The sequence below is a fragment of a genome, assembly GCF_019968985.1.
Source record: "MAG: Porospora cf. gigantea B chromosome Unknown PgB_NODE_234_length_27299_cov_40.2654, whole genome shotgun sequence".
Classification (NCBI taxonomy): domain Eukaryota; phylum Apicomplexa; class Conoidasida; order Eugregarinorida; family Porosporidae; genus Porospora; species Porospora cf. gigantea B.
In genome coordinates this window covers 1-27,299 of record NW_027178820.1, presented here as the reverse complement: position 1 = coordinate 27,299, position 27,299 = coordinate 1, and the positions used below count along the sequence as shown (strand labels likewise).

The following is a 27,299-nucleotide window of genomic DNA, read 5'->3' as shown; positions in this document are numbered from 1 at the left end:
CCGCCCTGCTAAGAAGGAAGAAATCAGTATACGGAGGCCCTCTGCAGGTAAAACTGCAGAGAGACCCTCTCTTCGCCCCGAGCTCCACAGCCGAAGATCGGTTTTATGAGGCACGAAGATGTGGCCGTGAGATGGATCGACTGACGAAATTGAAATTCGTATCGGCAGCGGACTACTACGCGAGGAGAATGAAAGACATCACCGAACGAACTGGAATCTCCATCGTCCAGGAGGCTCCAAGAGCCACACTAGCACCAACTACCGAGACACGCGAGTATGCGCAGCCATCAACAGCCAAACCCCCCGAGGTCGCGCAAGCGCCAACGGATGACCTCCCCGCGATGGCCGAGGTGTGAAGGTGCGCAGGCGATCTCAACACAAGCTGACTACCCCAAGAGGGGACCACGCCCCTCGAACAACCACGGAAACGACACCTCCTCGCGCCACGATCGGACCCAACCCCACGGAACACCCCACAACCACGGAAATCACCGCTGAAATCACCCTCACCAACACAGACCCTGACCCAGAGATCCATATGACCGACGACCTAGACTGCGACACAAGAAACACATCTGACCAAGACGTAATACGTCCGTAGTGCCCTACAGCGGCGGATAACACCGATAGCACTCACCCCTCTGACCGCGATGCGCACTCAAAAACCGACGCGAAGGTCGATAAGGACCGCGACACCAGAAGCACGACCGAACGGGTAGGCAACAGCAAGGAATTCCTCACCACCGAGGGAACCATTGCGGGAACCATCCGCAAAGGACCCGACTTGAATCCAGTGATCCAGAAGACTCCCAAGTTAGAACGGGACACGCGAGGGAACGCTGACCCAACAGGACTAGGTGAGAAAAAACACTCCACCATGAAAATCTCTATGGGAACCACCTCGACCGACCTGGACTCACAACCAGACACCCCGCAGACTCTCGACGCGGAGCGCGACATCATAGACACGGCCGATTCAACAGTGAGAGGAACAAAGCGCAATACGGGAATCACCTACGACAGAACGGTCACCATCAACATCAGCCCAAATCTGGGGTTCCATGTAACTCGCGTACTAGGCCTCAAGGTCAGGCGCACGGCAGCCAGGACGGATAACGTGACTAAATCGCATGACGACCTGAGTACCGCCGCCGGAACCAACCGGACGGACCGGACAGAGATCGGGAGGGAATCGCCCACAGCCAAGGAAACCACCTCGGAAACTATTCTGACTAACCAAGAACTCTCCTCGGCAATCTTGGTGGCTCTTGACGCGGAACGTGTGAACAGAGGATCTCCCAAACCTATAGAAACCACTGCCCGAACCAGGCTCATGACTCTCGACTTCGAGGCAGCACTCAACACCGCCCCCGAACACATCAGAGGCACCTCCGATCTGGAGGCGCTAGCGACGAATAACCCCACGGCCACTAGAACCAACGCCTCCCGTATCGACCCTGACCCTAGTCCAGACACCCAGGAGTGCAACATGGGAGCCAAAGCCGACCCGACGGAGCCTGGCAACGAATACCTCACCTCCACAAAATTAACTGCCACCGACCCTAACTCCACTTCAGGGAACCAGCGCGACACAAGAGGTAATGCCGACACTAGACACGGCGACACGAGAAACATCATCAACGCAACGGCGACGGGCAAGAAATACCTCACCACCACGGAAGCCACCAACAGAATTGATCTGACGGACCCCAACACGGACACCACCGACCCCACATCGATCGGCAACAAACACCTCACGGCCACTGAAACCTCGGCCGGAATCCCTCCCACTGACCCCGCCGGATATGCCCAGAAGACTGACTTGGAGTGTGACGAAGGAGGCACTAGCGACGCAACGGAAAAGGCCCCAGAAACCACCGTTGGAATTTCCCCTGTTGACCCCGACCCCTACTGGGACGCCCGGATGAAGCCATACCTAGGCCGCCGCCGCGACATCAGAAGTACGGGCGACCAGATCGCACTAGGCAAGCAACACCTCACGACGACGGAAAACGCTGCCGGAACTTCCCCCTACTACCTCAACCCGAAGCGGGGGACCTTTGTCACACATGAGCCTGGACGCGTAACCGGTGGAATCACCAGCCCGGGAGAATCTAGGACGTATCCACCCACCTCCTCGGAAAACCAGGATGGAACGGCCAAGATCGACACGGAGTTCCATGAGACTACGGTGCTGGACCGTACGGTCAGGGGTAATGCTGGCAAGATGGACACGGGTAGGGAATCGCCAGTCGACAAGGGAAACTCTGCTGAAACCACCCTATTCGACTCCTACTCCAATTCAGAGACTCAGGCGACTCCTGACTTAGAGTGTGACATAAGTGGCACGGGCGACCTATCCATGTCCGGCGAGGAACCCCCTGCGGCTGCAGACATCATCACGAAAATCTCCCGTCCCGACCTCGACCCCAATATGGACAACAGAAGAACTCGCGACCTGGACCGCGAGGTCAGAGGCAAGACCGACAGTAAGCACGTCGGAACCCAATCGCCCGTAGTGAAGGGAAATACTGCAAGAACCACCCCCACTCGCTTCGACTCCAATCTGAAGTCCCACGAGAAGGCCGAGGAGGACCGAGGCACCTACGGCACGACCGAACCGGCTGACACAGGCATGGAATCTTTCCCTAGCAAAGGAACCACCGTTGCCGCCACTCTCACGGGCCCGGACCCAAATCTGGCACCCCTTGACCGTAGCACATGCGGAAAGGACGAACCGATTGGATTCTACGAGACGGTCGGGCAGGCTGCGCTTAACATGAAAACAACCACCCATAAGGGAACCGTGGTCGGAACAACTCTCAGGAAACTCGACCACAACTCAGGGAGTCAGCGGACCTATAACTTAGACGGCGATACCATAGGTACCGCTAACCGAGCGATGCTAGGCACGGAACACCCCACGGCAAGGGAATTCACCACCAGCACTCCCCTCACCGACCTCAAGCACTGCCTAGACATCTCCGCTACCCTTGAACTAAGACCCTCGCACGGCAGAACTACCATTCCAGTGGAGACCGCAACGAACCCGCCTACCCCCACGGTAAGCAAGAACGGAACTAACTCCTATCTGACCGCGATCGGCACCGAATCGCTCGCTGCCGAGGAAAGCGCCCCAGGACCCATCCGCTCGGACCCTAACTACAATTCTGGAATCCATACGACGTACGACGGGGACCGGAACAACAGTAGTACCTCTGACCTATGTGTGCATGGCACTGAACACCGCACTGCCTTGGGAAACACCAACGCAAAAACAGAGTCTGGCACGAATACACCAACCCCCAAGGAGATCGGCACGGGATCAATAGCAGTCAAGGCAACGGCTCCCGGAATCACACGAATAAAATCTACCTGTAACTCGAAAGGCGATGCTGACACGACCGAGATCGACGAAGAACTTCCCAGGCCTACGGGAACCACTGCTCGAACCACGCGCACGGACCCCTATCCCGACTCCCAGGAAGAGACTCACACGACCTACGATCGGGATCAAGACGCCAGAAAGACGGGAGACCGGGCTGGGCTCGGCACGAGCTACCCTTCCGATATGGAAACCGCAGCGGGAATCTCCATAACCGACCCTAACCCCGACGCGGGAATCCTCAGGCGGGATATCAGAGGAACTGATGACCAGACAAGACCCGAAACGGAAGACTCCACAGGGGGACCCGACATTCTAGCAGAGACGGAGATCAGGATAATGTCATGTGAGGCCACGGAAAGTACTGCCCGAATCGCGAGTAAGGACCTCGACACGGACGACGAGATCCATACGACTCACATCAAGGCTACGGAACTTACCCTCAAAATCCACAAGACTCATGACCCAAACCATGACGCCCTTGACGCTAAGGATCGGGTCGAGTCCGGATCGGAATACCTCACCTCTGAGGATACTACCACCAGAATTTTACTCCCCGACCCGAACTCAGTGACAAGGGACTGCGACAACAGAGGAACCACTGTCCCAACAAGGCACGGCATGGAAGAACTCATGGGGGGTATCACCACCTCAACAGTAACTACCGAGAATATACCAACCCCCAAGGGAACACACGACATAACGACCGCCCACCAGACAGAGAACAGGGCCGCATGCGGAACCACCCCCACTTATACCTACTTCGATTCGACAACTCTTGAGTCTGTCGACGAGAATGGCAACACGAGAGGCTCAGTGGAACCGAAAGGGATTGAAAAGGAACATTGCACTATTGCGAGAACAAACGCTGGAACTACCCTCACCAGCACTGATCACATCTCCACGACTCACGGTTCGAAACGTGACAACGTAGGCACCGCGGACCTGGCCGCGCTCTGCAAAGCACTCCATACCATGGCCAAAACCACCATCAGAATCTCTCTCACCAACCTCAAAACCCTGCCGGTGACCTCCGTCACCCAAGAATCGGAAAGCGTGACAAGCAGGACCTCCCTAGCGGAGACTGGAACACATCCGCTCACTCCAGAGAGCACAAGCCCAAAATTGGAGTCTCACGAGACGCACGAACCGGACCGAGAGGTCAGTTGCACGGACGGCACGGCGGTCTCTGAGACTGAGCTGTCCGCTGCTGTGAGAGCCAATGCAGATACCGACCCAGCTAGCCCCGGCTTGAACGGGGAGATCCAGGTGAGGCCCGTGCGGAATCTCGGAAGGAGAGGTGCCGCTGACCAGGCGGAGGGCGGTTCGGAACACCAAGCAGGCATGAAAACCCATGATGGAATCACCACCTTAGACACCAGCCCAAACCTGGAGTCACAGGCGACCTTCGAGCTGGACCACCAGACCAGCGGCACGGCTGGCATGACGCACATCAGGACGGAATGGCCCGGGGTACGGGAAACCAAGGCTGGAAATATCCGCATTGCCCCTCACCCCAATCCGGAGAGCCAGGGGAAGGGCGACGAACAACGCGATACCAGGGGCACAGTCGACCTGGCAAAACGGGGCACGGAACTGAGCGCCAGCGCGAGAAGCAAAGCTGGGACCAACACGACAGACACCGTTCCGAACTGGGAAAGTAGGGCGAATCCAGGACCGGTCCGGAATATTGGACGCAATGGAAATTGGACTCGAGGAGTCACGAATCATCCCACTGCCACGGATAAGACCGCTGGAACCACCCTCACCAGCCCTGAGGCCGCCCTGGCAACCCTCGACCGTGCTACGAAAGGAACTGCTGACTGGATAGAACTTGGCAGCGAACCCACTACTCCCACAGGAACGGCCACGAATCCGCCTAACGAGACGGAATGGAAGGAAGGAACCAATCCCGATCCGACGGAAAGGCCCCATAACGACACGAAAAGGGGGACGGGAAATATCCCCATGGACCTAGACTCCAATTCGGACGCTCATACGACGCACGAACGGAACCAATGCACCAGGGGGACCGTGGGCCAGGCGGCCCGTTGCATGGAACACCGCACCGCCACGGAAACCCATGAGGGCACAACCACCAAAGACACCAGCCTGGGGGCCCGGGAGACGCCCACGACAGACCGAGACGTCAGCTACCATATCGGTGAGATGCACACTCAGACGGAATCACACAAGACCGAGGGAAACAACACTGGAACCACTCCAACTGACATGCAACGCGAATGGGAGATCCAAGGGAAAGGAAATGACTGCGGCACGAGAGGCACCACCGACCCAGTAGAAGCAGGAACGGAATCTCACGCCAGCACGGGAAGCACCACCAGAACCACCCACAGGGGCACCGATCCGAATCAGGAAACCCCTGCAACACTCCAACCTGATAGAGACACGAGAGACGACAGCACACCTGTGTCCACAGCGGAAGGACCCACAGAACATACACTACCCACTCGCGACACCAGAAACCTGAACATTTCCACGGACTACAGCCTCAAAACTGGGCGCACGTGCGCGCCCACGGCGGCCGAAATGAGGACCCACGGGAGAATTCCTACCTCCGTCCCCACTGTGACGGGAGAGAACTCTGACAGCACATCCAAAAGCAGGCCAGCCCAGACCGAAGCCGGAACTATAATTTGCGAGAGCTCCCCGGCCCCCACCACCAACGGGAAAGTCAAAAGCACTCCAACCACCCACGAAAACACAGAAGAAAGCACTACCGCGCACCTCGACAGCGAAGCTGAACACACTGACACGCCCACTACCACGGAAACCGCAATTGACGCGACAATCCCTACCTCTACCTCCAGAGACACGAACATCGCCCACAGCACAATCGAGAGATCACTAGCCCACGCGGTCACGGGAAACGCAACCGACCCCACAACCACGGCGAGAACCGCAACTCACGAGAGCACAGCCCCGGCCATCGCCAGATCTATAAATCAAGAGAGCCTCGTAGCACGGGCTACGACTGGACAGGACGAAAGCACCCCAAAGAGTCACTACGGCATGAACGGAAGCACGGTCGCAAACGTCACGGCCTCTAGAACCTCTACCCCAGGGATGACCTCAGCACCCGACCCAACCCCTAATGGACCGAACACGGAGAATGGCCCCGCCGACAGCACGACAGCTCCCTCACTGGAAGGATCACCTGACTATACCCCACCCACCCACAACAGCATAAACCTGTCCCCACCACCTCGCAAACACGCTCGGAGTGCGCTCACGGAGGCTGCCGCCGGAAACGCTATCAACTACACTATTGCAGTGAGCACCACAACTCACGGAAGCTTAGCTCCCGTCACAAACGGATGTCACTCACCCGCCACGGCAGGACAACCATCCACTAACGAACGCATGAAAGAGAGCAACGTCGCTAACACCGGAGGCATTAGGGGGGGCACCGCCGCCCCGAACACGGATGGCACCACTACTCACCCCGAGACCGCTGCACCTGCCTTAATCTCCGCCGAAGCAGACACCGAGAACGGCTCGGTCGCGAGCACGGTTGATCGCGCTACAGCCAGTAAGGCAGTCGGCCACGCCACCTCCGAGAGAACGGAGATTATTGAGAGCTCACCCCTGGCAAACTCCAGATCTGCAAATCACGAGAGCCCCACAGCACTCACCACGGAAGAACAAGTGGACAGCACTCCAACCAGGCACAACAGCTTAAACGGAAGCACCATTGCTAAATGGGACAGCACGACCGGGCACGTAGGCGCGCCGACTGCTGCTCGAACGGCTACCAACGAGAGAACCCCTACCCCAGTCCCGGCCACAATAGAAGTGCACACGAAACACTGCTCGTCTGAGAGCACTCCCGCCCTCGCCGAGGCGGGAAATACACATTACGGCACTACCACTGCCCGAACAGCAAATGGCAAAAAGACCTCCGTCCTCACCAGGGCAGGACCCTTCGACAGCACACCAATCCTCGACGACAACATGATTGCAAGTACTTCAGCTAAATACGGCGAGCGCACACCCGCTCGGGCGGTTGCCGGAACGGCAATCAAAGGGGCCACTCCCGCTGCCACCGTGACTGGACAAGCCGCTATCACTCTAACTCCACTCGACAGCACAAAGGAAAGTACGGGGACTAACCACCCCAGCGACACAGGCGCGCCCATGACCACGGAAACCGCAACCCACGGGACAATTCCCACCACGGCCCCTCGCACCACGGAACCAAACACGGCTGACAGCACAAGCGAGAGCACGCGCGGATGTGCTATCGCCGGAAAGGAGAGGGACCACACCGCCACGGCGAGACCAAAGAACAACGGTAGCCTCGCCCCCTCCACAGATGGAGCGGTAACCCGCACGAGTGGGCGCACTCCTACCATTGAAGGACACCCAACCTCACACGAACTATTGAAGGAAGGCACTCCCTCTAACTCCAGGGGTACTACCGAGCGCCCCATGACCCCCACGACAGGAAAAACGGCCACCCACGACGAAACCTCTGGACCGGCCCTGATTTATGCTGAAGTGAACACAGGTAACTGCTCGACCGAATGCACACTCGCGCGTGCTGCGGACGGAAACGCAACCCACCCCACCACCTTGGCGAGAGCTGCAAGCCACGAGAACGCAGCCCCGGCAACCACTAGAACAGCAAAACACGAGAGCCTCTCACCACCCACCAACGCAGGACATGATGAAACCGCTCCAATCAACCACAACAGCAATAACGGAGGCTCAGTTCCTATCAATTACAGCACCATTTTTTGCACCGGAGCGCCAGCTGCAAGAATGGCTGCCGACGAGAGAACATCCTCCTGCGTCCCGGTCACCACCGGAATGAACAAAGGGAGTGGCTCAACGGAGAGCCCGCCCGAGCGAGCAGCTACTAGACCGAGAAATCACGGCACCACAACCGCCCGAATGGCAACGGACAAGAGCACCTCCTCCCCCACCACGGCCGGACCTATCGGAAGCAAGCCGACTCTGCACGGCAGAACGAACGAAAGCACCTCGGCCAACTTCGGCGAGAGCGCGCCTGCCCAGACGGAGGCCGGAACGGAAAGCTACGGGAGCTCCTCATCACCCACCACGGCTGGAACTGCCGAAAACACCCCTACCACGAACGACAGAACGACGGACACGCCGGTGAAGAAGGGCAGCACATCTGAGCATAAGGCGGTCCCCTCCACGGCGGGAACCACAATCCCGAGCGAGCACGGAAGACGGCTCGGTAGACAGCACGCCCGCACGTGTTACCGCGGGAACAGTAACCGAGGAAAACATCTCTGCGACCAAAGCGGAAGGATTAGACAGGAGTCCACCCTCCCACGACTGCAAGAACCCGAGCACCTCCTCCAACCACGACTGACGCACAGGCACGCCCACGACTGCGGGAACCACAATAGACGCGGAAAACCGCACCTTTACCCCCATGACGACGGGAACAACCAAGAGCAAACTTGCCCACGCTGCTACCGGCACCGCAATCCAAGTGACTACTTGGCCCAAACCAGGCGCGCCCCCAACAACGGAATCAGCGACTTACACGACAACTCCTACCTCTGTCCTAATCACTACGGAAACAAACACATCCGAGAGCATAACCGAAAGCAAGCCGGCCAGCGCGGAAGCTGGAACAGCAACTCAGGAGACCACCACAGCCAGAATCCCAACCCACAAGAGCAGCGTCTCCACCGAAACAGGAACGCAGGATCGGCGAAAGGCACCTTAACCTCCCGCAACAGCACTGCTGGAAGCTCCGCGGCCCACCGCGACTGCTCAAAGGAGCGCTCAGACGCGCCCGACATGACCGGAACGGCAATCCACACGATAATACCCACCTCGGTTCCCACCAACAAGAGAACCGACAGAATAACCGGCAGCGCGCCATCCTGTGCTGAGGCGAGAACGGAAAAGCACACCCCCACCATCGCCAGCACTGCAATAAACGAGAACCCTGCTCCCACCACTGCCGAAACCCCTGTCAGCGCACCTACCAACCAAGCCTCAGCGAAAGGAGGCATCCGCGCAAACCACGAGACCCTAAGAGAGGACGCCAGCGTGCCCACTACTGCAGAAACCGCAATGGACGGGAAAACGGTCGCCCGGAAAACTGAAGGACTGGCCTACAGCACGGCAACCGCCAACAACAGCAAGAACCAACGCACACCGGCCCAGCCCACGACCGGATCGAACATGGCCGATAGCACCATCGAGAGCAAGGCAGCCAGCACCGATTGCAGAACGGCAACGTACGATCCCACCCCCACGGACACTGCGACTCGGGAGAGAGTTGGTCCCCCCATTGCGGGAATCCGTGTCAACGTACAAACCACCTATGATAGCACGAACGAGAGCACCCCTGTTGGCTCGGGAACTGTATATCACGATAACTCCCCTAGACCTACCGAGGCAGGACTGGTCGACAGCACCCACGACAGCACGCACGAAGGAATACCAGCCAATTACGGCAGCAAAAAAGAGGGCACGGACACGCCTACCAAGGCAGAAACGGCAACCTACGTAATAACACCCACATACGCCAGTACCACCAACGACAGCCCGAAAGAGAGCACCCCAGTCAACTACCAAAGCAGTACGCACAAATGCACTGCGGAGAACTACGACAGCTCCACTGAGTACAACGGTGCACCTAGAGCGGTCCGAACGGACACCCTTACCCTACACACGACCGACACGGAAACTCCCACCTCTGTCCAACCCACTACCGAAATGGAATCAGCGGACATCACGATTGAGGGCATGCTCGCCTGCGAGAGGGCGAGAACGGAACAACCTACCGCCGCGGATATCATCGCCGGAATTCCCACCCACCTCGGCACCAGCGCGGATCCTGGGAAAACCCCTGACCTCGACCGGATGGCCAGATGCATAACTGGCACCAGGCATCGCGAGACGCAATCGCCCGTAGCCAAGGAATCCACTTCTACCGCGGGGAGTTCACCCACGGACCACCTGATGGTGCCGGATCGCGATAAAGAAGGAGCAGAGGATACTACAGAGACCCATGAGATCCTCGTACTGAACCATGGCACCAGCGGCATCAGAGGGTACGCCGACCCGACTGGGTCCGGTACGGAAGATCTCACCAGTCCAGCAGAAACGGAGGAGACGTCACTCACCCTCATAGAAACCAACGACGGAAACACAGCCGACTGGATAGAGATTGGTAGGGAACTGCATAAGGCTACGGCAACCACACTGGAAACCACTCCTGCCGATCGAGAACCCACCTCGACAACCCAGGTGACCCCGGACGCAGAACACGACACCAGAGGCACCACCGACCCGCTCGAGATCAACACGGAAACGCCCAAACCCGAGGAAATTACCACCCGAACCAAACTTACGAACCCCGACTCGGAGTACGCGACCCATACGATATACGACCACGACCGAGACAGAAGTGGCAAAGCAAACCGAGCCCCGAGTGGTACGAAATACCTCGAGGCCACGGTAACCGACGCGAGAATTCCTTCCACACTGACTCCCACTGCCACACTGACTCTGGAATTCAAGGCCGCAGAAGCAGTGACACCGCTGACACGACCATGGACGGGAACGAATACCCTGCGGTGGCGGCAACCACGGCTGGTCTTTTCACCCAATGGCAAGAACCAGAATATTGAAACCCCAGAGGGCGACACACGAGGCGTCGCCGACACACCCCAGCCAGATCCCAATGTCGAATCCCAGACACCTCTCCACCCGGAGTGTGACACCAGTGATACTGCCGACGCAACGATGCCTGGCTACATATACCTCAGTGAGACAAAAAGTACCACGGGTGTTTCCCTCACGGGACCTGGGGTCAACCTCGAGATCTCGGAATGCGAAAATAAAGGAACTACCCACCCCAGAGTGACCCACCAGACTACAGCACGGAACCTGGACATAAGAGGCAGGGAACCTCCCACGAGTAATATGACCGGAAGCACTCTCACGGGCCCCGACTCACGATCTGACATCCTGGCGACCCTCGAACGGGGCCGCGATCGTAGAGGCTCCGGCGACCCAAATGAGATAGGCGCGGAACCCTGTATGTCGACGGAAACCACCGCCGGAGCTACCCGTACGGACCTCCACCTGGACTCAGACACCACGGACACCACGGACCGGGCGGAGTTTGGCCTGGAACACCTCACGGCAACGGACTCAACCGAGGAATCCGCCCTCACTGAATCTAAACCTCATCTTGACATCTCTGTCAGGCATGAACATCGATACGCTATAATGGTAGGCTGCGACAGAAGAAGCACAGCCGACGGAACGGAGAAAGGTAATGATCATACCACCACCACGAAAAGCTCTCTTCAAATCTCTATCACGGACTCTGACCCTCACGGGAATGTCCGGGTAACACACGATCGGGGCGGCGACATCAGCGGCACGAGCAACTCGAGTAGACCTGACAAGCAATACCCCACCACTTCGTGTACGGCCGCGACTACTCCCCCCTCTGACCCTAACTCTGACCCGGAGATATATACCATCCTCGAATCGGGACGCGAGAACGGTGGAATAACCAGTCCATCGAAATCGAGCGCGAAACCACCCACCCGCCAGGAAAACTACCACGAAATGGCCACTAGTGGCACCAGCCCAAACCTGAAGATACACAAGACTATTGTGCTGTATTTGGGGCTAAAAAGCACAACGGCCACGAAGGATACCGAGACTGGTGCACCTGACAAGGGGAGAAGCACCCCTGGAACCATCCCGACCGTCACCGACCCTAACCTGTATACGACCGACAGGCCCGTGTCAGGCAAGGACGCTCCCAAGGCAACGGCCACCACCGATGAGGCCCACATCAAGGACCGCAATCCCAATGAAGATATCAAGAAGACTCCTGACCAGGACCGCGAGGCCAGAGGCAACGAAGCCAACGCGCGTGTCGAGACGGAATCAGCATACGCCAACGAAAGTGCCAACAGAGCTACCCCTTCTCACCCCGACGCCGGCGTGAAAATCCACGAGAAGGCAGCAGTGGACCGAGACACAAACGGCATGGCCGAACTGACGGATATCGAACCTGAACCCCCCATCATGGGAACCACCGGCACCTCCTCCATGGGCCTCGACTCCGAGCTCAAGCCCCAGGCCTGCGTCACAATTGGAACCACCAGCCTGTATGCGTCGCATGAGACATTGAAGTCGACCGCGCTAGATAACGAATCGCGCACGGCAGGGGAAGAAACGACTCCAATGCCTCTCACTGACACTGATCTCAACTCCGGGATGCCGAAACCTCGCGCCCGGGGGAGAGAAACAAGGGGTGCCAACGACCTGGCCGGGTCCGGCAAGGAGTATGCCGCTAGAGGCATCCTCGCTGAGACCTCCGGAAAGCACGCGAAAAACGGCTCGCTCGAGAGCACACCCACCCCAGCCGCAGCTGGGAATACATATTATGACAACATCACCGCCCGAACAGCTCATGGCGAGAGGACCTCCACCCTCACCAGGGCAGGACACTTCGACAGCTCACCTATTCTCCACGATAGCACGACTGCTAGCACCTCAGATAACCACGGTAACAGCACACCTGCTCAGGAGGTTACTGGAACGGCAACTGAGAGGTGCTGTCCCGCTCCTATCACGGCTAGACCAACCGCAATCACTCTAACCAAGCACGACCGCACAAAGGAAAGGACTACGACTAACCTCCTCAGCAACACAGGCGCGCCCACAACAATGGCAATCGAAACCCTCATGACAACCCCTACCACTGCCCCTCGCACCACAGAACCATACTCGGCTGACAGCACAATCGAGAGCACACACGCCCGTAATATTGCCGGAAATGGAAGCGACTGCACCACCTCGGTGAAACCCGAGAGGCACGGAAGCCCCGCTTCGACCGCCGCTGGAGCGGCAACCCACATGTGTAAGCACACACGTACTACGGCAGGGCATCCAATCACACACGAACAACCGAAGGTGAGCATTTCCTCCAACTCCGGCCGCACCACCGAGGGCTCAACTGGCCCTACGACGGCTAAAACTACCATCTACGACGAAACCCCAGGAGCGGCCCCAATCGCTGCCGAAGTGAACACTGGAAACTGCTTGACCGAAAGCACGTTCGCGCGGACTGCCGGTAGAAATGCAACCCACCCTACCACCACAGCGAGAGCTGTAATTAACGAGAGACCAGCCTCGGCATCTACCAGAACGGCAAACCTAGAAAGCCTCCTACCACCTACAAACGCAGGAAATGTCGAAACCAACCCAATCAACCACAACAGCAACAACGGGAGCCTGGTCGCTGTCAACGACGGCTCCACTCTCCGCACCAGAGCGCCAACCGCGCGAAGGGCCACCGACGAGAGAACCTCGACCTGCGTCCTGGCCACAACCGCAACGAACACGGAGAGCGGCTCAATCAAGAGCACGCCCGCGCGTGCCGTAACCAGACCTAGAAACCTTGGCACAACCACCGCCCAAATGACAACGGAAGAGAGCACCTCCGCCCCCACCACGGTGGGACCCGCCGAAAACATTCCACCCACGAACGACAGGAAGACGGATAGAACAACTGAATGCACGGCGGACGACCCTCCCTCGGCTGGAATCACAACCCCGGAAAGAACCTCCACATCTGCTCCGACCCCAACGGGAGCGAACACCGAAGACTGCACGATCGACAGCACGCATGCACATGTTACCGCGGAAAAGGTAACCCATGACAACATATCTGCGCCCATAACGGAAGGACTCGACAGAACTCCACCCCCTCACGACAGCACGAACCTGAGCACCTTCACCAGCCACGATCGGCGCACGGACATGCCCACGACTGAGGGAACCACCGCAGAAACGAAAACTCCTACCTTCGCCCCCACTACGACGGGCACAACCGAGAGCAAACCCGCTCACGCGGCAGCCGGCTCCGCAACCCACGGGACTCCTAGGCCCCAACCAGGCGCACCCACAACTACGCTAACAGCGATTTACGTTAGAACTCCGACCGCTGCCCCGGTCACGACGGAAACGAATACTCCCGAGAACACAACCGAAAGCACGTCGGCCAGCGCGGAGGCAGGAATGGCAACGCATGACACCACCACAGCCAGAACTCCAACCCACAAGTGTAGCGTCCCCACCGAAGCGGGAAAGGCAAGCCAAGAGAACATCTCCACACATGCCACGGCAAGACCTGCGAAAGGCATCTCAAACACCCACAATAGCACCACTGAAAGCTCGGCAGCCCATTGCGACTGCACAATGGAGTGCATTGACGCGCCAACTATGGCCGTAATGGGAATCCGCGAGACAATCCCTGCCAAAAAGGGAACGAACACCGCCGACAGAACAACCAGGAGCACGCCCCCCGGCGTTGCGGCCAAAACCGGAAAATTTACCCCCACCATTGCCGGCACGGTAACCAACGAGAACCCCGCCCCCTCTGCCGTGGAAACCCCGGTCAACGCACCAACCACCGACGCCAGAGCGAAAGGAAGCATCCGCTCAAACAACGTAACCTCAAGGGAGGACACTAGCGCGCCCACTACCGCGGGAACTGCAACAGACGGGAACATTTCTGCCCGAATTACAGATGGACAGGTCAACAACACTGCAACAACCAACGACAGCTCGAACCAGCACACCGCTGCGAATCACGACAGCGCAGGCGACAATAAATGGGCGCCCCCCTCGGACCGAACCACCGGCAAGATAATCCCCACTCTTACACAGGCCACGACCGGAACAAACATGACCGACAGCACTATCGAGAACATGACAGCCAGCGCCGAGAAGAGAACCGTAACGCACCACCCCACCCCCACCGCCCTGGCGACGCATGAGAGAATCGCTCCCTCCATCGCGGGAACCCGTCAGAATTTGCAAACCTTCTACGATAGCACGAAGGAGAGCGCCCGAATCGACTCGGGAACGGTAGATTACAATAACACTCCTGAACCTACCGAGGCAGGACCGGTCGACAGCACCCCCGACACTCACCACAGTACGCACCAAAGCACACCAGCCAAGTACGGCAGAAAAAAGGAGGGCACTGGCACGCCCACCAAGGCAGAAACGGAGACTAACGTGACAATACCGACCTATGCCCGTATCACTACGGAGACGAACACGGATGACAGCATAATCGGGAGCATGCACACCCAGGCCGAAGGAGGTACTGCACCCTACGACTGCACCTCCGCGATTCCGAGAAGAGGACCACACAGCACTACAACTACCAACGACAACACGAAAGAGAGCATCCCTGCCAAGTACCAAGCCAGCACGCTCAAATGCAATACTGGAAACTACGACAGTGAAGCGAAGTCTACTGACGCACTCTCCAAGGTCGAAACTACTACCCCGCTGATAACCCCTACCTCCTCCACGATGGTTACCGGAACGAACCCCGCGGACATTACGTTCGCTCGCCCCTCCGCTAGAAAGGTTACCCACCATTCAACCACTGGGCAGGCCGCGATCGAGAAGAACATGGCACCAGCCATAGTGGGAACAGCAACATGCTACCCTACCGCAAGCTCCGCGTTACAGGAGAGCACCGCTCCTACCTCAGTGGAAGCCCCCGTTGACACACCTAGCACCCATGACAGGGCCAAAGGAAACTCCCCAGCGAACGTGGGAAGCAAGGCCAAATGCACCGCCACGACAGGAACTTTAATTCCTGTGACATCCCCCATCACCGCCCTCTTCACGAAAGAGCCGAGCACCACCGACAGCACAATCGAGAACACGGGTGCCTGCGCCGCGACGGGTTCTGCAGCTCAGGAGATCACCAAAGAGAAGACGGCGACAAACGAGAGCATTGCCCCCACCATAGGAGGAACCGCAATCATTGTAAGCTCCCCGGCTCAAGCAAGCGAAGAACTAGCCGGAAGGACTGAAACCAAGCACGACCGCACGGACCAGAGCAAGGTGGCCCAAGACAACATTACCGCTGAACAAATGGGCACGCCCACGACTACGGAAAACGCGACTGACGCGATAACTCCCACCTCGGTCCCCACCATTACGGAAACCAACTTAGACACCTCCACTACCTACAAATCCGGACACGCGCGTGACAGGCGCACGACTCCCGCTGCGACTGCCACGAATCCGCCTCCCCATCCGATTGGCAGGATTCGCGAAGCGAAGGAAATGGTGATGGAAAATACCTCCGCAGACCTCGACCTCAAGGCAGACGTCCACACGACGCAAGACCTGGATCGAAGCACCGGGGGGACTACGATTCGGCAGGCGGAACACCGAACTAATACGGAAAGCCAGGAGGGCACGGTCACCATCGACACGAGTTCACATCTGGAGGTTCGTGAGACCCTCATGTCGGACTGCGACGCCAGCTGCACCAGCGTAGCAAGGCACAGCGGGACTGAATCGCTCGAGTCCTGCGAAAACAACGTCGGAATCACATTAGCCGACCTCCAACCCAACTCGGGAATCCGTGGGAAGATGGACGGGGTACGGGACATTAGAGGCACGGCAGACCTCGCAGGAGGGAGAACGGAATCTCGCAACAGCGCGAGCACTACCGGCGGGATGCACAACGGGACGGATACACTCGAGGCCTGGGAAACTACTCACGGAACTACTTTAACTGACCGACAACTCAACTCGGAGACACACTGGAATGCCAACGAACGCCACGACACAAGCGGCGCTGGTGACCTGGTAGAAGCGGGACTGAAATCTGGCGACAGCACATTAGACAGCACGCCAGCCAATGCCGTACAGGGAACTGAAACACACGGGAGCTCCCCCGCTCCCACCACAACTGGAAAAGACGTAAGCGGAAACACGGAGGAAAGCACTGTCGCTCACGTTGATAACGCAGCAGAATACATCGGAGCGCCCACTTACACGGCAACCGCAATTCACGTGATAATTACTACCTCCACTACCACGGAAACAAACACTGCCCACAGATCAACAGAGGGCTCGCTCGCCCGCGCGGCTAAGGGAAACGCAACCTACCGCACCACCACGGCGAGAACCACGACCTACGTGAGCCCACCCCCAGCCATCGCCAGAACCATAAACCATGAGAGCCCTGTAGCACTCGTCACGATAGTACAGGACGATAGCTCCAGAAAAAGTCACAACAGCGCGAACGGAAGCCCGGGCGCCAATGTCGACAACAGATCTGGGTATACAGCCGCGCTCACGGAGACGCGAACCTCAAATCCAGAGATGACCGCTGCACCAGACTCAACACCCATTGGACAGGACACGGAGGACGGGCTTGACGACAGCAAGCCAGCTCCCACTCCGGATGGACCAGGCGAAAATACGCCACCCACGCACAATAGCACGAACTCCTCCACCAAGTATTCCGCAACCGGGTGTACGGGTGCGCCCATGGAGGCTGGAATCGCGACCTGCGTGATAATCTCCACCCCAGCCCCTCCTGCTACGGGAACGAACAAAGCGGGCAGCTCAACCGACTGCTGGCCTGCCTATGCCGCAGCCGGGACGGCAACCCACGGAAAGCTCCCTGCTCCCTCCACCGCTGGGAAAACAGAAAGCACTCCAACCACCCACGAAAGAAAGGAGGAAAGCACTATCGCTCACAGCGACTGCGCACTCGAACGCAACAGAGCGCCCACATCTCCGATAACAGCAAAGGACGTGAGAAACCCTACCTTCACAACAACGGAAACTAACACTGCCTATAACATAACCGAGAACGTGACCTCCCGCGTGGTCGCGGGCAATGCGAATCGCCCCACCACCGCGAGCACCGCAACCCACGAGAACTCAACCCCCGCTACCGCAAAAACTGGAAATCATGAGAGCCTCGCAGCACCCATCAGGGCAGGACACGCAAATAGCGCCCGGAAACGGCTGAACGGCACAAATGGAAGCCAAGTCGCTAACACTGACAGCAAAATCACGAGCACGACCGCGTTGATGGCGGCCCGAACCTCAGTCCCAGAGACGAACCCCACTTCCGCCTCAACCTCCAATGGAGCAAACACTGAGAACCGCTCTGCAGACAGCACCCCTGCTCCTACTGCGGAAGGACCTGTTGACAATACCCCACCCACTCACGGCAGTATAAGCCGGTCCACATCACCATGGAAACAAGCACAGAGCGCGCACGCGGGGGACGCCGCAGGAGAAGCAATTAACTACACCATCGCAGTGAGTATCACAACTCACGAGACCACAGCCTCTGCCATGAACGGAGCCACAACGTACGAGAGCTGCCATGCACCCGCCACGGCAGGACAACCGTCCACCAACGAACGAACGGAAGAAAGCACTGCTACTAATCTCGGAGGAACCACTACCCACCCCGCTACCTCTGCACCGGCCCAGGCAACCGCTGAAGCGAACAGTGAGAACGGCTCGGTCGTGAGCACGGTTGACCGCGCTGCCGCCAGAAAGGCAACGAGTCACACCACCACGGAGAGAAAGGAGATCGACGAGAGCCCAGCCCCGACCAACGCCAGAACCGCAAACCGCGAGAGACCCACAGCACTCACCACGGAAGGACAAGTGGACAGCACCCGAACCAGGCCAAACGGTTCAAACGGAAGCCCAGACGCTAAACGCGACTGCATAACCGGGCGCATGGGCGCGCCCACCACAGCCCGAACGGCCACCAACGAGAGAACCTCCACCTGCGTACTGGTCACTACCGAAACGAACACAGGAAGCGGCTCGGCCGAGAGCACGCCCGTTCGTGCGGAGATCAGACCTAGAAATCACGGCACCACCACCGCTCGATCGACAAGGGACGACAGCACCTCCACACCCACCACAGCAGGAATAATTGGCATCACGATAACCCGGCACGGCAGAAGGAAAGAAAGCGCCTCGGCTAACTACGGTGAGAGCGAGTCTGGCCAGACGGATGCCGGAATGGTAATTCACGAGAGCCCTTGTGCTCCCACCGAGGGTGGGCCTGCCGAAAACCCCCCAACCACGAAAGACACAACGACGGATAGCACGTCCGCGAAGAATGGCAGCACATCTGAGTACACCGCGGTCCCCTCCATTGCTGGAACCACAATCCCAGAAAATCCCCGTACCCGCCCTAATACCCACTGGAGCGAACACGGAAGACTGCGAGGTCGACAGCACGCACGCAAGTGTCGCAGTGGGAACGGTAACATACGACAACATCCCTGTGCACACAACGGAAGGACTTGCCGACAGGACTCCACCCTCCCACGACAGCACGAACCAGAGCCCCACCGTAAACTACGACCGACACACGGGCACGCCCGCCACTGCTGGAACCTCGACAAACGCGATCGCTCTGACCCCCGTCCCTCTAAAACGGGTACAACAGAGAGCAAACGTGTCCGCGCGGCGGCCGGCACTGCAATCCTCGAGACTTCTAGGTCCCAACCAGGTGCACCTAAAACTACGGTAACAGCGACTTCTTTGGTGGATGTGGTAACTCCTGCCTCTCTCCCGATCACGAAGGGAACGGACACCTCAGACAGCACCCCTGACACTCATAATAGCACGAACGAAGGCACACCGGCCAATTACGGCAGGAAAAAGGAGGGCACCGGCACGCATCCCAAGGCAGCAACAGCATCTTATGCGACAATACCCACCTATGCCCGCATCACGGAGAAGAGCACGGACGAAAACAGAATCGGGCGCACGAACGCTTGGGCAGGCAGGAGCTCTGCATCCCACTACAGCACCTCTGCGCACACGACGACTGGATCATACAGCACCACTACAAGCAACGACGGCACGAAACAAAGCACACCCGCTAATCACCAAAGCAGTACGCACAACGGCACGGCGGAGAACTATGATAGAGCAGCTAAGCGCACCGGCAAAACCACCAAGGCCGGAACCACTATTCCGAAAACCACCCTCACCTCCTCCACGATAGCCAGCATAATTAAAAGCACGTTGGCACACCCCAAGGCTGAAAATGCAACTCACCACACAACCACTGGGCGGGCCGCGATAGGCGAGAACTCCGCACCGGCCTCGAAGAGAACGGAAACATGCGACCCTACCGCAAGCACTGCGATCCGAGCAAAAGGAAGCACCCCAGCAAACTACGGAAGCACAACAATGGGCACCGGTGAGGCCCCCACAACAGGTACCAAAAGTTTCGTGACGACTCCCATCTCCGCACCCCTCACTACGGAATTGAGCACAACCGACAGCAAAGCTGGGAACACGGGCGCTTGCGCTGCGGCGGGTAATGCAACGTATTACACCACCAAAGAGAAGACGATGACACACGATAGCTCCGCCCCCACCATAGGAGGAACCGAAATCCACGCGAGCCTACTGGCTCAAGCTAGCGAAGGACTCGCCGGAAGTACTGCAACCAAACACGATCGCACGAAACAAAGAAAGGAGGCCCAGAACAACAGCACTATTGAACATAAGGGCGTGTTCTTGACTACGATAAACACTACTCTCGCGAGAACTCCCACCTCAGGCTCTACGACGATGGAAACGAACACAGCGGACAACATAGTCGAGGGCTCGCTAACCTGCGCCATGACGAGAACGGAACAACTTACGGCCGCAAACACTATCGACGGAATTTCCCTCACTCACCTCAGCTCTAGCGTGGTGCCGGGGAATACCCTTGACCTGGACCGGGAAGCCAGATGCATGGCTAGCACCCGGTATCTCGAGACGCTATCGCCTCCGGCCAAGGAATCGACACCCACCGCAGGGGGTTCATGCTCTGACCTCGAATTCGACCCGAGGATCCCGGATTGCGACAGAGGAGGAGCCGTTGCCCTAACGGAGACCCACGCGACCCGCGTGCGGAACCAGGGCATCAGAGGGAACGACGACCAGGCGGGGTCTGGAAAGGAACACTTCAACATGACGGAAATCGAAACCGCTACCTGCATGGACCCCGACACCTACCCAGCCACCCAGAAGACTCCCGATCCGGTCAACAACATACCTGACCAGGCTACACTCGCCCCAAACACAGATGCCAGGAAAAATCCCGACCCAGAGAGGGATGCCGGAGTCACCGCTGTCCGGACCTCGCCAAGAAACCAAACTGACACGAGGCCGATGAGACTCCCAGGCCGACCAGGCCTAGCAGGGAATCACCCGTCGTCGACAGGGCACCCACGAGACCCCCACTTGGATACCCTGACGTCACTCGACCCGGAGGGCGTAGCAAGAGGCACTACTCTCACAACGGAGATCGACATGAAATTCGTCAGGGCCTTGGGAACTACCTCGGAAACCTCCCAGACAGACCCCGACTCCAAGCCGGACACTGATGACCGGACAGCATCCGGCCATGAATACAGCGCCGCTTCGGAAAGAACTGCTGGGAACTTCCTCACGGGACCCGACTCTAGTTTAGACACTGACCTGACCCCTGACCCAGAGTGCGACAGAAGGGGGGATAGGGACTACCCGGTCGCGGAGGACATCACTACCGAAACCTGCCGGACTGACCGAGACCCGAATGGTGACATCTGGAAGCCTCTCGGATTTGAGCACGACCCGACCAGGTCGGGCAACGAACCTCCCACAACCACGAAAATCGCTGCCAAAATCTTCCTCAGCAATGAACATCCAACTACAAGAACCCCCCCAATCAACGCAGACCTTAGCCCTGAGACCTACAAGACACGCCATGGGGAGCGCGATATCAGAGGCGGAGCAGACCTGAAGGCAGTCGCCGGAATCCCCCCGACTTCCCCCGAGTCCAACCCGGACAACCAGATGACCCCCGATCGGGGCCGTGACACCAGAGGCACCGCCGACGCACTGGAGACCGGTAAGGAACACCGCGCTGCCACGGAAACCACGAACGACACCTCGCTGAGGGACCCCAACTCAAATCGGGACACGGCAAATCCGATCGCGCCTGACAAAGACGAACTAACCCCCAAGGTAACAACTGCTGGAATACCCCCCACTGCGCTAGACTCCAAGCGGGAGGAGACCCACCAAGACACAAATGGAACTGCTGACTCGCACGCGTCTAACGAGACTCTAAGGCGGAGAAGGCCCGGTAAGGAGCCACTCACTACCGAGGAAAAAGCCGCGGAAACCTCCCCCATCGGTCCCGACCTCAAGCCAGAGACCCAGATGATCCCCGACCAGGAGTGCACCACATCAGCTACAGCCGACCTGGCAGTCATCGGTACGGAACCCCTCTCTATCGAGAGAAGCAAGGCCGACACCACCCTCATCGGCCTCGACCTCAAGAAGAAACTCTACACCAACGGCACGCTAGGAACTGCCGACCCGCAGGCATCGCATGAGACCCACGAGCTGGCGGCGCCTGGGAAAGAGATAACAACGCACAAGGGAACTATGGCTGGAAACACCCTTAGGGACCTCGATGCTCACCTAGAGGGCCAGACGACCCATGACTCGGACCGAGACATCACACACAGTACTGATCGGGCGACGATCGTCAAGGAACACTCAACGACAAGGGAACTAACAGCCGGAACTCCTCTCGCTGACTGTAAACACAACCTGGACATCGCTGCCACCCACAATGGGGGTCTCGTGCATGACAGAACCACCCTAAAAGAGTCGGGAACGAATCCACACACCTCCCTGTCAAGCAAGGAAGGAGCCAACTCCGATCAGATTGAGATAGGAACGGAATCGCTCACAGCGGAGGAATCCACCCGGGGGACCATCCGAGAGGACCTCCACCACAACTCAGCACATAGCAGACTCCGCACAACTCCCGATCGTGACCGGAAAATAATTGTCAGGAGGGAGGGGATCGAAACGGAGTACCACACCGCCACCTCGGAAAACATCAACAGTACCTCCTTTACAGACCCCAAGCCGAACGAGGAGACCCCTCCCGGGCACGAACCCGAACACGTGTACGCCAGAATATCCAATCGAACAGAGACCGGAGAAAACACACCAACCCCTACGGGCACGGAGGGGGGAACTACGATTGACCCGACCGAGACAGGCGCGGGTCCACCGACTACCAGGAACACTGCTCCAGGAATCACTAACGGCCAAGAAAATCACTCGGAAAGACTCGACGGCGACCCCAGAGGAGACACTGACTTGACTGTGCACAGTAAGCAGTACCCTGCAACCATGGAAATCACCTCTGGAGGCGCACTCCAGAAGTCCCACGAACTGCGGAGGGACAGGAGAGGCACGGCACACCCGGTTGCGCCCAGTTCGGGAAGCCCTGCTGCCATGACGGAGATCTACGACTGTGACACCCAAGGAGCCACTGATCAGGGGGTGCGCTACGAGACCCTCTATCCGACTACCACCAGAGCGGAACCACCCGACCATGCTGATGTCACCCTCAGCAACCGGGACCGCGCGAGGGAGATCCATGATTGCGGAACACGTGGGACCCCCAATGACCGAGACACACACGGAACGTCCGACCGGACAGTCTCAGGCAACGAACCCGGGGCGGCCACCGAGAACACCACTGGACTTAGGATCCGGACTGCGGTACCTGAGGCACAGCCGAATAGACATCGATCGGCACGGAACCACATACTGACGAATCCAACGCCAAGGACCCCCATCGACTATGCCTCGGCGGTCACCTCCTTCACTCAAGCCTACAAGCACGAATGCACCCCCGCGACCCACTGCTCCGCAGCGATACGCAAGGAAGCGCCTTGGACTGCAGGAACAGAAATCTTACTGGCAATCCCCAACCCTGTCTCAACCCCCGCTCGAGCAGCTGCGAGAAACGCTACTAACCACACGACCACGGCCAGGACGGGAAACGGAAAGGACGGAAGCACTTCGACTCCGTCCACGTCAAGACGGGTCACGACCACCCCTACCACCTCCAACAGCGTGACTGGAAGCCCCGCCGCCCACCACGATAGCAAAACCGAGGACACTGGTGCGACCGCGATCCCGACCTCGACCAATATAAGAATTCCTGCCTTAGCCCAGGTCACGACCGAGATGAGCACGGACTATGGCTGGAGCGAGAGCTCGCTCCCACGCGTTACTGCCGGAACCGAGACTCAGGACATCACTAAGGCTCAAACGGCAGAGGACGAGACCCCCCCTCCCACGACCAGGACAAGACATACTGAAAGCTCTCGGACCTTATACGACAGCACCAAGGGAAACTCCCCGGATGATCACGGGGGGAACCAGCTCAAGCAGGAGGTGGCGAGAATGGCAACCCAAGGGCACACTTCTGCTCCCTCCACGGCTGGCCTAGTCGAAGGAATACCCACTACAAAAGACTGCAGGAAGGAAAGCACCATAGGGAAACACGGCAGCACACCTGAGCACGTCGGCGCGCCTACCGGCGCTGGAACCGCAATATACGAGAGCACCTCTGCTAGAGCCTCAGGAGAACCCCCCGACAATACTGTCACCAAGCACGACAACACGAGCCTGAGTGCCCCAGAGAAACACGACAGCGCACTGGAGCGCACAACTACCGGCAAAGCAATCAATGAGATAACTCCCAACTCAGTCACGAACACGAGGGGGATGAACACTGCGCATAGCACAATCGAGAACACGCACGGATGCACTCCGGATAACCACGAGAGACTAACGGAGTGCACCAACACTCCGTATAGGGCAGGAACCACAACCGACGAGCGAACCCCCCACCCCGCCTCTTCCACCACGAAAACGTGTACAAGGAACCGCCGGATCGGGAGCACAACAACCCGTGCCGCACCGGAAACCACAAACAACGATAGGACCTCTGCACTCACTAAGCCCGCCCATAGAGCCCCAATCACGCAGGACAAAGGCGTGATCGAAAGCCAAATCGCACAGACGACTACTGGACTCTTCGACCGCACAAGCGAGAGCAGGTTGGCCCTAAACCAAGCCGGCACCATCACTCACTACAGCACGACCGAGAGGAACCTCGCCTGGACTACGACTGGACTACCCGACTGCGCGACTGAAACCGGACCAAGTAACCAGGACGACACGACCAAGAGAAATATTGCCCGAACGACCACAGGACTCCCCAACGGCTCGATCGCGAGCAAGTACGACCGAACGCAAACTGGAAGGGCCACTCGCCACGGCCCGACCGAGAACAACCGCGCCCACTCGAACGCTGAATCCACCAAACTCTCGATCGGAAGAAAGGCTTCCCGATTTCACACGGGAATTAACAAGTACTTGATCGACAGCCACCTCAACCGCGTGACCGAAAGCAAGATTGCACCAACCAGAGCCGGCATCACCACACACCACGCCACGATCGAGAGAAATCTCGCCCCCACGACAAAAGGAGACAGCAAGAGCACAGCAGAGAGCCACCTCGCCCGAACTAAATCGGGAACTGTCGAGAACATCGACCTCATCAAGCGCAATGCCGCCCAGCGGACCGCTGGACCAGACAACTGCACGATCGAATGCAGGCGTGCACGATCCCTGACAGGATTCGTCACGAGCTACGAATCGACCGAGAGCAATGGGGCCCACACGGCAACTGCACCCACCAACTGGACGAAAGAGAGCGAGGCCCCACAACGCCAACTTGGAAATAGCAAGCACACTGACCCGATCGAGAACAAAGGAGCGTATATGGCTACCGGACTCGTCGGTTGCCCGATTAAGGGCAAGGCCGCCCGAATTCTCCTGGATTCTGTCACCAAAGACGGCCTGACCGACAGTAATCTCGCCAGCAGGAACATCGGTCACATTGACGGCTCGACCGAGAACAAGATCGATCGAACGCCTCCTGGGAGTACTATCCGCCACGGAACGACCGAGAGCAACCTCGCCTGTGTGGCCACCAGACTCATCGACCACTCGACCGAGTGCACATGGGACCGAGTTCAAGAAAGAACCGTTACCCATTACGGCTTGAGGGAGAGCAAGCTAGCCGGCTCCACCACGAGACGCCTCCGCGGCCTGACAGAGAGCAGGGCTGCCCCAACTCAATCTGGATTGAACACTTACCACGACACAGCGGAGAGCACTCCGGCCCAGATGGCAACCGGAGTCTTCGGCGGCATGATAGGATGGGTGGAGGCATTAACTCAATCTGGAATGACAACATACCATGGCACCACTGCGAACGCATCCGCTGTGAACTCAGCCGGCAAGGGAACGGACGACAGCACAATCGCGAGCAACTTGGCAAGTACTAAGGCCGGACACAAAGGTAGCACCATCGACAGAGCTGGTGCTCCAACCCTTGATAGAGCAACTATCGACAACGGTTTAAGAGATAGCGCCCTCGCACCTACGGAGGACAAATCCGCTGACGGCGCATCGGAGAACACCCCCTCGGAGACTTACGTTGAAGAGGCCATGGACGACAGTTCAATTGAGAGCACCTCCGCCCGTCCCAGTGCAAAATTCGTCGTCAACGCTACTGAGAGCTCTCCTGCTCCAATCTCGACAACAAAAGGAGACGAGACCTCGGAAATCGCGCGCCGCCCCACCCATCGTAGAGCGCCAACGAACTGAAAGACTTGAGGATCCTGTACTGGAACGTAGACGGCCTCCACACCAGTCGTGCAAAGGTAGAGGAGCTAATGCGCAAGTGTGGACCGGACGTCGCACTCCTCTTCGAATGCAGACAAACAATGGTCCAACCACCGAGAGGCTTCCATCAAATATGGATACAGGAGACCTCCATCAGGAGGGGGGGAACTATCTGCTGGGTAAGACAAGACCTTAAATTCCTACCACTGCTCAAATACGCCACACCGGAAAACGTAAGGACCTACCTTATGGAACTGATCGTCATCCAAATAGACAACACGATCATTGGTGGGGTCTACATCTCACCCAAAACATCCGTATCCGCGATGTCGGCACTACTAGATCAGATGGCGCCCTATAGGAGGGGGCTGCTCGTGGGGGACTTTAACGCAAGACACAAAGACTGGTGTACGGTGGATAAGCCACGTGGAAGGCTGCTGGCCAGGAGGGCGGCCGCGGAAGGATGGACAATCGTGGCCCCACACAAACCCACCTTCGTACA

General features: G+C 58.2%; 15 protein-coding genes across 15 annotated transcripts; 2 read left to right on the top strand and 13 right to left on the bottom strand.

Moving 5' to 3' along the window:
* Positions 1 to 131: 131 nt before the first annotated feature.
* On the top strand, positions 132 to 356 carry KVP17_002044 (uncharacterized protein; the record flags this gene model as incomplete). The annotated part of the gene is made up of 1 exon (XM_068517975.1): positions 132 to 356. One exon carries the CDS (start codon positions 132 to 134, stop codon positions 354 to 356), a length of 225 nt encoding a protein of 74 aa, XP_068376609.1.
* A 255-nt stretch (positions 357 to 611) lies between these two features.
* KVP17_005246 (uncharacterized protein) lies at positions 612 to 26,779 on the top strand (the record flags this gene model as incomplete). The annotated part of the gene is made up of 2 exons (XM_068515052.1): positions 612 to 13,502; positions 13,533 to 26,779. Coding segments are annotated over 2 exons (26,138 nt in total), but the record flags the coding sequence as incomplete, so codon positions are not given.
* KVP17_002042 (uncharacterized protein) lies at positions 634 to 960 on the bottom strand (the record flags this gene model as incomplete). The annotated part of the gene is made up of 1 exon (XM_068517973.1): positions 634 to 960. One exon carries the CDS (start codon positions 958 to 960, stop codon positions 634 to 636), a length of 327 nt encoding a protein of 108 aa, XP_068376607.1.
* KVP17_002048 (uncharacterized protein) lies at positions 1,015 to 1,638 on the bottom strand (the record flags this gene model as incomplete). Its single annotated transcript, XM_068517979.1, has 1 exon — positions 1,015 to 1,638. The coding sequence occupies one exon, from the start codon at positions 1,636 to 1,638 to the stop codon at positions 1,015 to 1,017; it is 624 nt and encodes a 207-aa protein (XP_068376613.1).
* Positions 4,519 to 4,830, bottom strand: KVP17_002041 (uncharacterized protein; the record flags this gene model as incomplete). Its single annotated transcript, XM_068517972.1, has 1 exon — positions 4,519 to 4,830. One exon carries the CDS (start codon positions 4,828 to 4,830, stop codon positions 4,519 to 4,521), a length of 312 nt encoding a protein of 103 aa, XP_068376606.1.
* On the bottom strand, positions 7,264 to 7,761 carry KVP17_002040 (uncharacterized protein; the record flags this gene model as incomplete). The annotated part of the gene is made up of 1 exon (XM_068517971.1): positions 7,264 to 7,761. One exon carries the CDS (start codon positions 7,759 to 7,761, stop codon positions 7,264 to 7,266), a length of 498 nt encoding a protein of 165 aa, XP_068376605.1.
* Positions 8,956 to 9,405, bottom strand: KVP17_002052 (uncharacterized protein; the record flags this gene model as incomplete). The annotated part of the gene is made up of 1 exon (XM_068517983.1): positions 8,956 to 9,405. The coding sequence occupies one exon, from the start codon at positions 9,403 to 9,405 to the stop codon at positions 8,956 to 8,958; it is 450 nt and encodes a 149-aa protein (XP_068376617.1).
* On the bottom strand, positions 9,508 to 9,687 carry KVP17_002043 (uncharacterized protein; the record flags this gene model as incomplete). The annotated part of the gene is made up of 1 exon (XM_068517974.1): positions 9,508 to 9,687. The coding sequence occupies one exon, from the start codon at positions 9,685 to 9,687 to the stop codon at positions 9,508 to 9,510; it is 180 nt and encodes a 59-aa protein (XP_068376608.1).
* On the bottom strand, positions 12,352 to 12,729 carry KVP17_002053 (uncharacterized protein; the record flags this gene model as incomplete). Its single annotated transcript, XM_068517984.1, has 1 exon — positions 12,352 to 12,729. One exon carries the CDS (start codon positions 12,727 to 12,729, stop codon positions 12,352 to 12,354), a length of 378 nt encoding a protein of 125 aa, XP_068376618.1.
* Positions 12,952 to 13,413, bottom strand: KVP17_002051 (uncharacterized protein; the record flags this gene model as incomplete). Its single annotated transcript, XM_068517982.1, has 1 exon — positions 12,952 to 13,413. The coding sequence occupies one exon, from the start codon at positions 13,411 to 13,413 to the stop codon at positions 12,952 to 12,954; it is 462 nt and encodes a 153-aa protein (XP_068376616.1).
* KVP17_002046 (uncharacterized protein) lies at positions 13,414 to 14,109 on the bottom strand (the record flags this gene model as incomplete). The annotated part of the gene is made up of 1 exon (XM_068517977.1): positions 13,414 to 14,109. The coding sequence occupies one exon, from the start codon at positions 14,107 to 14,109 to the stop codon at positions 13,414 to 13,416; it is 696 nt and encodes a 231-aa protein (XP_068376611.1).
* Positions 14,356 to 14,943, bottom strand: KVP17_002045 (uncharacterized protein; the record flags this gene model as incomplete). Its single annotated transcript, XM_068517976.1, has 1 exon — positions 14,356 to 14,943. One exon carries the CDS (start codon positions 14,941 to 14,943, stop codon positions 14,356 to 14,358), a length of 588 nt encoding a protein of 195 aa, XP_068376610.1.
* On the bottom strand, positions 15,676 to 15,861 carry KVP17_002050 (uncharacterized protein; the record flags this gene model as incomplete). The annotated part of the gene is made up of 1 exon (XM_068517981.1): positions 15,676 to 15,861. The coding sequence occupies one exon, from the start codon at positions 15,859 to 15,861 to the stop codon at positions 15,676 to 15,678; it is 186 nt and encodes a 61-aa protein (XP_068376615.1).
* KVP17_002049 (uncharacterized protein) lies at positions 17,482 to 17,745 on the bottom strand (the record flags this gene model as incomplete). Its single annotated transcript, XM_068517980.1, has 1 exon — positions 17,482 to 17,745. The coding sequence occupies one exon, from the start codon at positions 17,743 to 17,745 to the stop codon at positions 17,482 to 17,484; it is 264 nt and encodes an 87-aa protein (XP_068376614.1).
* KVP17_002047 (uncharacterized protein) lies at positions 24,466 to 25,188 on the bottom strand (the record flags this gene model as incomplete). Its single annotated transcript, XM_068517978.1, has 1 exon — positions 24,466 to 25,188. One exon carries the CDS (start codon positions 25,186 to 25,188, stop codon positions 24,466 to 24,468), a length of 723 nt encoding a protein of 240 aa, XP_068376612.1.
* Positions 26,780 to 27,299: the final 520 nt, after the last annotated feature.